At 29.8% G+C, this 9346-nt stretch overlaps 1 protein-coding gene across 2 annotated transcripts; it reads right to left on the reverse strand.

Annotated features, from left to right (window-relative positions):
- On the reverse strand, positions 1 to 9317 carry LOC145197394 (torsin-1A-like). 2 transcript variants are annotated; one of them, XM_090079909.1, is made up of 3 exons: positions 9086 to 9317; positions 1779 to 2635; positions 1 to 1173 (listed from the first exon to the last, which is right to left on the reverse strand). In XM_090079909.1, exons 1-3 carry the CDS (start codon positions 9201 to 9203, stop codon positions 1138 to 1140), a joined length of 1011 nt encoding a protein of 336 aa, XP_089936035.1. In that variant the 5' UTR covers positions 9204 to 9317; the 3' UTR covers positions 1 to 1137. The 2 variants fall into 2 exon arrangements, with proteins under 2 accessions (XP_089936035.1, XP_089936036.1); XM_090079910.1 differs by lacking the exon at positions 1 to 1173 and having other exon boundaries at positions 1542 to 2635; positions 9086 to 9309.
- Positions 9318 to 9346: the final 29 nt, after the last annotated feature.

The following is a 9346-nucleotide window of genomic DNA, read 5'->3' on the forward strand; positions in this document are numbered from 1 at the left end:
GATTTATAATCAAATAATTTATTTTTGAAGTTGCAATAGACTTGTTTCACCGTTTTGTCTTACAAAATCAAGCTTTCGATACACCCGTCCACACATATTTTGTACAGCATTTACATCTTTCTTCAAACAATACTTGATCCGTTGTTTTAATTCATCAACTGAAGTAGCCTGCCAATTGTTCTTATAAAACATTCCCTTCAAAGAAGTAGCCTACCAATTGTTCTTATAAAACATTCCCTTCAAATTAACCAAAAGTTCTCAACTGGACGAAGTTCAGGCACTGCAGGAGGATTATCGGCTTTTTGTACAAAAGTGATGTTTTTTGAGATCAAATAGCTTGTTACTGATTTAGCATAATGAGCCGAAGCCAAGTCAGGTTAAAACACAAAATTCCCCTCAGGATGATGTTTTTAATAAAATGCATCAGTCTTTTGATAATGCACTCTTTCAAATACACATTTTGTTTGACAGCAAGGCCCAAAGGAACAAAATAGGGTGTTGAGATGTCTCGAGGTGAAATTGCTAACCATACCAGCCTTTTCTTTTCAAACTTTGCCTTGGACTTGTATTTCACACCACAAGAAACTGCTTTTAGATTGCTTGACCAATACCCAACGTTTGAGTTCTTATCAGAGTGAGAAAATGTGAAGTATGATTCATCATCAATTATGAAACCAAACCCATAAAATTTTCTACACAATCTGCCACAACATGTTTGTAACTTAGACACTTGCTCAGGAGTACGGGCTGGAATGGTCTGTTTTTTTCGGTAAACAATATTTGTGTGTTGCTGAATTGTATACACAACGTGAGATTGGCTGCACTCGAGATTTCGAGCAATTTGTCGGGTGGAAATACCAGAACGACCATCAATCATGCTTTTCAACTTGGCAATATTGGTTTTAGTCATAATTTTAACTTTTTGACCAGAACCAACAACACGAAGTTTTGATTTGCTTTTTTCCCACATTGAAATGTATCTGTAGCGCTTGCTCTTGGGAGATTTTCTTTCAAAAAATGATCCACGACGACTTTTTTACCTTCCTTGAAATGCGAATCGCAATACCTGTACACACGATCAATCAAACTTTCACGCTTCGTTTTGATGTAGATTACAAAATAGTAAGAATATTTTCATTAAACTTTGCCAGCAGCAGCTACAGAGAGTGGGCTCTAAAATAGAAACAATAAATGAATCAGTGCACAAAAAAAATTCAAAAATAAAAACCGTTAAAAAAATCTCAAACTTTACTGTTCACTCGTTATATCGCGAGGTTAGAATTAATTTGTTCTATCTCCAATTTTAAAAGTTGGGAGAAAATGAGTTATTAATATTAGTTTGTAATAATAACTTTTAAAATACGCATTATTTTTTAATTTTTTTTCTAAATAATTTGCTACCCGGCAGAGCTCAGAAAAATCATCAGTTTATGTGGTTCTTTTAAATTTTCTCATAAAAAGAGAAAAAAGTCTGTAAAAGAAAATTTTAAATCTTTAACTAAGAGTTTTTTAAAAATTAAATTTTAGAATTAGAGATTAACTTTGTAAAAATAAATGGCAACATATTTTCAAAGACAGGTAATATTTGAATTACAACATTGAGAAGAGTTCTCCAGAAACTCATAAAATAACTAGCGAAAATATTGACTGATATGAAAATTTATTAACTTTCGAATTTAAAAAATTAACCAATTCACGCATGTTTATAGCTAAAAGTTAAAAATGAGCTAAAAATCTTGATGTTACTATAAAAAATATTGCTATATAAATATGTCTACTTTCTTGGCAACTGTTTTGCAGCCTGTCGAAGAAAAAAGTTTTTCTTTTTCTGGAAAATAAAGCAGTTCAGAGGCAACATTTTCAAGGATAACATCATTATATGAAATATTGCGTCTTTTAAGTTCTGCTGCTGCACATTGTTTTATATGTTTACGTTCCAGTGGTAAAAAAGGCACATAAAAGTCTATTAATCCGGATAATACAATATCAGCATTTTTTAAACCGCCTGGCATGTTAAATGCACCGACAGATAAAAGTTGACCCATCTCAACACTGTTAATTTCTTCTCTACGCCTACCCTCAGCAAAATGGTTTAAAGCGAAATTGTTTATCTTGTCACCAGCAGTGTTACTAAGAAAAATGAAAATATTTTTGCGATAATCTGTACCTTCTAATGAATCATGGTAATCTAAATAGGGCTTTAAAACATCTGCAAGACCCTCGGGCATTTTATCTACTTCATCAAATATGAATAATGAGCGTTCACAATTCTTTGCAGATGATTCAACGAATGCTTTTAATTCTGCTTTGTATGCTTGTAAATCACCACCATGTGGATAATGTATTGTTGTAACTTTTTTATAAACAAACTTACTCTTAAGTCCCTTCTTGAACAAATGTTTTGCAATAATATCAGATACAAAATTTTTGCCACTACCTGTCCATCCATGAAAAGACATAACTAATGGCTTTTTTGGATTTTTCTCTTTGGTGTGAGATTCCACAGCTTTAGCAACAATTTTATCAACTAAATGTTGCCCAAATAGTTCTTCATTCAAACTAATTTGAATACCTGTGATATTGTGGATCAACCAATTTTCATTGCAACATTCTTTATAATGGCAGAATAGTTTTGCTATAAGAAAAAATTAAAGGTTTTATTCTTTCATTTTATCTTTATTATTTTGCTATAATACGAAAAAAAAAAATTAAAGAGAATTTGTAATTAATGCCTACATATTATTAGATTAACAACATAAATCATTTTTCTCCACTTTTTTATAATTCTTCAAATTTTTGTCATATTAATAAATCTCCAATAAACAAAAAGCTTGAAAAAAGTATAGAAATTTAGAAATCAAATTAAACAAAATAAAAAACTAAGCAAAACTAAGCAAACTAAGCAAAATAAAAAAACTAAAAAACTCACTAAGCTCTTGCTAGTAAATATAAAGAAATTAAATTGCTTTTTAAACAATTGAACAATAACAACTTTGTTAATTAGAACTCTAAGTTAATTAATGGTGTGCTTATTTCTAAGTTGATTACTTAGAATTTTATGAACTTGATAAAATGCATAAAAAAATTTGGTAAAATGTCAACTATTGTTCAAATATTGAGGCATTACAATTTAAAAATTAACAAGTTAATTGTCAAAAAGTTATTCAATCAAGCCGATCAAGCCAGATGAATTATTACAACTTTTGTGTGGGAGCTCATATTACATTAACACAGAATTAGAATGTTGTTGGAAAAAAAAAGAAAGATCTCTGAAAAAAATTCAAAAAAAGGGACATTTTCACATGCACAGAACAAAGCAAACAAACAGCTGGTTGCAGATAGAGGACTGAGCTCATCAAATTATTAGACAAATTTTATAATGCAGTACAAGCCTTGGCCAGTGTGTTTAATGATATATGTTTTGTTATGTTTTAATTGGTCTTTTTTGATTTTGCCCTAAATCTATTTTAGTTCTTGTTAATTTCTGAAAAAGTACATTAAAAGAAGTTATTTGCAAAATAATACTTTAAAAAATGTCCAATTTTGGATATTTGCAAAGTTAGACTCTTTTTAAAAATATTTTGCTTCACTTTCAAAACAATTATTTTCTGGTTGATAGGGATTTCCCCCTTAAAATTTCCTATTAAAAAATTTATGGTATATTAGACTTAACTGATTTAAAAAAGAAGTAAAAAATCTTGTTTGCAGAAATTCTTCACTTTTTGATTTTTAAAAACATAATTATTTTGCAAATATAAAAATTCTGTAAAATACATTTGATATGTAAAAATAATTTCTTCAAAAATTTATAAATAAATAATTTGAGTGGGGGAAGCAGAGTTTAATAACTAGAAACTAGCAGTTATTAAATTCAGCTCCCCCTATTCCCTCAGCACTCCACTATCTCCTCAGCACTCCCTATTCCCCCAATCCTTCAGCATTTCCCCAACCCTTTAGTATTCCCCAACCATTAGCTATGCCCCAATCATTTACCATTACCTAGTTTACAAATGAGCTAGTTTGTGTAAAAATATGTGAAGTGTTTACACTAACTTGTGCTTAACTCAGCCCTAACATCACATTTGCACTTATGCTAAAAAATAGAGATGGAAGAAATCCAACATTGAGAAAAAAAATTATTCAGTTATAGATTCAGCATTGGTACTTGCTGTTCAGTTTAATCTCAGTTTCAGATTAAGAACAGAAAAAAAAACAGAAAAATAGATGCTTGTAAGCAAATAAAGTTTTAACTTAATAGAAATGTTTTTCTGAATGGTTCTAAATTTTTAGCAAAAATAGTACATGTTTATAAAAAGGGATTTCAAATGTGAAGAAAAAATTAGATATTTATATTAACATAGCAGAACCAGTTTTATTTCAGAATGTGCACAAGTAGCAACAACCTGATCTTTTTTTTGTGTGTAAAAAATCTTTTTGGTCTCACAGTGTCATAAATCGACCATCAGGTTGAACTTTATCCTACTTAAAAAAAAAAATGCCATCAAATAGATGTTTATTAGAATATCAAAAAATAAACATTTTAAAAATCCAGGGGTGCATTTTTAGACTGAGGGGGTCCAAAATCCAATTGAAAACATTAATAATAGGAAGGTAGAGGGGTCTTGGCCCCAAACTTGTCAAGTTTTTAATATAAAATATAAATCTAGCATAAAATATGCAAATATATTTAAATTTTTTGTTTTATTAAATTTTTTGTTTTATTAAACTTTTGGCACGAAATGCTTCAAAAATTTAAAGATTGGTTTAATAATTTTTCTAAATCTTAAAAAAATTGTATTGTAATACTCATGGCATTGTTAAAATTTTATCAAATAAAAAATGAATATAAATAGTTATTGCTGTGTTTGCTGGGAAACAAAAACTAAAAAGAGTCTTATTGCAGTCCAAGATACTATTGAAAAACTGGTGCAGACATATGTATACTCTGGATACATGAAAGAAATTGCAGCCTATCCTTCTTCTATATGTGGAAATTGCAAAATTATTTGTACATGCTTGCAAAAAGAGAGAAACAACCAACCAGATGGACACAGATGATATAAAAGGTTAGCTTTAAGTTAATTGCATCTTTTAAAACAGAATTTTAAAATATTCTGCTAAATTATAAAGATGTCAATTCTGTCATAAAATGCTCAAATGTCAGTTCTGAATAATTATTACTTAGATTGATTGGATTTCTAAGAAGCGCAAGTCTGACATTACAATTGAGATTGATGAGAGTTCTTCTACCTCTCTAGAAAACACATTAAAGATCTGCTCTAAATGTCTTTCAATAATAGGTAATATAAACAGAAGATTTTAAAATATTACATGATATTAGTATAGTCAAATTACCATCAACAATATTTATTTAGGTTGTGGCTTAGAGCACAAATGCTGCAAATCAACTGCTGTAAAAAACCTTACATCATTGGCATTGGAACAAGGTATGCACAGTGCAGAGCAGGTGGCATCTTCAATAATCAAGGAAAAAATGAACAAAGAAAAAGTAAATTCAGGTGATCTATTTTATTTAGCCACCTGCGGAAAACCGCAGATAATAAGAGTTGGTCATCCTAAGAACAAAAGAGACAGAAATCAAATCCAGCAAATCGCTTTTGAAACATTCAAGCAACTTTGAATATTTCTTGATCTTTCAAACAGAGGAACTAGAAAACTGATTTCTACTCTTAACAAGGCCACAGGAAAGTGATTTGTCCAGTCAGAAGTGACAAAGTTACTGTCAGATCTTGAATTAACTGTGAAAAATTATTACAATGTTCAGTTCATGCAATTTGAAGTTGGGGATAAAAAGGTTGATAGGAACCTGGTTTTTGTAAAAGATTCTTCAGATTTTAATATGAACATTATAAGTGAGAGAGCGTTAAATCCTTAAAATACCATTGTACGAGTTTCAATTGATGGAGGTGGAGATTCATTGAAAATATCTGTTAATATCTTTGATGCAGATGAACTTAAAGTTAACAGTAATAATATAAAAAACAGAAGTAAACGTCGAGGATCTGACGAACATATTGGGTCTGGTGTGCAACGTATACAGTTTATTGCTATTGCTGAAGATGTATCAGAATATAAAACAAATTTTAGATATTATCCAATATTATTCATATTGCATGGGATTTAAAGTTGGCTAACATGATTATGGGTTTATCTGGGCATGGTAGCATCCATGCATGTTTACATTGTGAAGGTGAGAAGGCTATAAATGCAGGAACTCTAAGAACGTTTAGAAGCCTTGATCTTCATCTTTTAGAGTTTCAAGCAGCAGGAGAAAAAAGAGAAACAGCACAGCTGTATAAAAATGTTACACGAAAAAGGCTTATTCATCTTGATGAAGATCCAGAAGTTAAAGTGATAAACAAAATTCCTCAATCATCTTTACATATATTTATGGGTTTTATTAATGTTCTCAGCAACCCAGTTTTTACTCTCTGGCCAAACTTTAATCAGTGGCTGTCTGGAAAATACATTCTCAGAAATGGCTATCATGGAGGAGGGTTTGATGGAGTGAACTGTAACAAGATATTGAATAATCTTCAAAATCTAGAAGAGGCATTCCTAAATGATTGTTGACAGCTAATAACTATTATTAAATGTTTCAAAGATTTAAAGTGTGTCGTGGATGACTGTTTCTGTGATTTCCTCAGTCCCAATGTCAAGCATTCTATTGCTAGATTGAAAGACTCATATAATTACCTAATAGTTTTCAAAAGGCTTTAATTACACCTTAACCATAACATGGAAGGTCCACATCATGTTAGTGCATATTGTTCCTTTTTGTGAAGAAAATCAATGTGGTCTAGCCAGATTAGCAGAACAAAATGGAGAAGCTATTCACTCTAAGTTTAAATCAACTGGGGCAAGATACAAAAGAAATGTAAATCACAAAGACCACAGAGAGAACTTACATAAGGCAGTTTCAGACTTCTCATCAAGACGAAGATAGTAACTTAAAGACAATATTAATTAACTTTATAAATACTATGCAGTAACTTAATTAAATAAAGATCTGTAAAAGTATTTAGCTTTATATGATTTTCTATAAAATTTGTCTTCTGCCTACAAATGACCGAGAGGCAGAATTTCATCATATACTATCATTATTATTCGGAAGAGTCATACAATGCCCAATAAAATACGAGTTTTGATACATTGCATGCAAAATTCCTGCATGGATTGCAGTGCATGCTTTTTTGGGGGGGAAGATGGAAGGGAGAGGGATGTAAACAAAAAATTTAAATATATTTGCGTATTTTATGCTAGATTTATATTTTATATTAAAAACTTGGCAAGTTGGAGGCCAAGACCCCTCTACCCTCCTATTATTAATATTTTCAATTGGATTTTGGACCCCCCCCCCAGTCTAAAAATGCACCCTTGGATTTTTAAAATGTTTAATTTTTAATATTCTAATAAATATCTATTTGATGGCATATTTTTTATTAAGTAGGATAAAGTTCAACCTGAGGGACGATTTATGACACAGTGGTCTCTTTAAGTTTTCAAGAGATATTTTTTGTTAGAACTAGAAAAAATTACAGGTAAACAAACAGCATGCTTGATTAAAAGTGCTAATTATTTTAAAACTAGAATTTATTTTTTAAGGCATTTATTTTCAAGTATAAAAATGTGCTTTTGAGAAAATGAATAAAATTTACAAATTGATACATTTTTAATGAAAGCTATTATTGCTTCATTTCAGGAAGCATTAAAGGTCATTTTGTCCATGACATTTTATCACATGCAGTTCTTTAAAATATATCCTCATTATGAAAGTCATAGAAGGAAACTTAACAAGAAGGAAGCTATGAGTTTGTTTTGTACTACTTAAAAGAGTTGAATGCTTTCAATCCTGAGAAAACAAAATCCTGAATAAAAAAGTGGGTTTTCTCAGTTAGTAGAAATGATATTATGTGAAAGTAAGGCAAATGTTGGTGCATATCAGAAAAGATTACTACACATACATTTCAGTCACAGTATTTGAGAAAAATAGCTTAATGCACCAAACTTTAAGAAAAGCTCTGATATAGTGGTTTTCATTAGTAAACACAGGAGCAAGAGGTTTTCATCAGTATGAGCCAGTTTTTGAATCTTGATCATGTTCAAAAGTGAATTAAAAAATGGAATAATTCCAAATATGATGATCACTATTGCTTATGATTTGTGAAGCAGATAAAGAAACTGTAATATCAGAAATTTCATGCACAATAAGTAATTATATTTACTGCGTGCTACAACAGCTTTCAAAATTGATGTCCTCATCTATCAACTATCATTAGTCACTAGTACTACATCTCTAAACAATATATTAAAAATATTTAGACTACAACAAACAGATTACAAAACTTTGTTCCATGCTCAGCAGATTTTTTTAGGAAGCATTGAAAAAAACTGTAAATAAGAGATGACTTAAAGCGTGAAAAAATATATATAGGCTAACTGCTAGACAATAATATAGTTCTCAACACACGTTAGGTTTATTTATGCATATAGATATTTCAAAATAAAGTTCATCCACTAATTTTCAAAACTAAAATTTTCTTCCAGACATATAATTGTAATATTATTAAACCTAAATCACTTTGTAACTTATAATAATCAGTGTTTGCTTAATTTATGGGGATACCTTATTACAAAGGTTCATATTTTTAAAAAAGTTAGACAAACTTTAAAAAATGTTTAAGGTCTTTAACTTATTATGGGTACATGTTTTTAACATAAAAAGTTTAAAAAAAGAATATGCTTCTTCCAAATTTTAACATTACCAAAAAAACACCCTACTATATACCTAACCAAAAATTATTCTGTTTAGGTACATCATTTTTGTATATCACATTTGCAAGCATTGTTATAAAATGACAAATACAAGTTTGTGTTATTTTACTGCAAAATATTTTACACTTACTGCCCAAGTAATGTGTACGTTTTTTTTTTTGTTTTTTTTTTTTTATTAGTTTTCATTAAGAAAAAAAAACATCAAAATGTATTGGACTCTTTAGGTGCACAGGTTTGCTTTATTATAATAAATTATAATCAGGCTGAAAACATAAAACAATTTACATACTGCCTGTATAAACAGCACCAGCACCAATTAAACCAATTGCTGACAGTGTAACTGGCTCAAACGAAGACACCAACTCCAAAGAAACCAATAAAATCATCCATTTTAATTTTTCTACCATCTTAAATTAAGCCTCTTATTAATAAAACTTTATCCTAAATAAAGAAATTAACAAGAAGATTTACAAAAATTTTCTTAAAATTACTCTGAGTGTTCTATTTCATAAGTAATTAAGAAATTTAAGTTTGCTCATGTCGAATGTAG

The sequence above is a fragment of the Hydra viridissima genome, unplaced genomic scaffold (genome assembly GCF_058129835.1).
Source record: "Hydra viridissima isolate aposymbiotic clone 2 unplaced genomic scaffold, HvirCarnegie_v1 scaffold_2, whole genome shotgun sequence".
Lineage (NCBI taxonomy): Eukaryota > Metazoa > Cnidaria > Hydrozoa > Anthoathecata > Hydridae > Hydra > Hydra viridissima.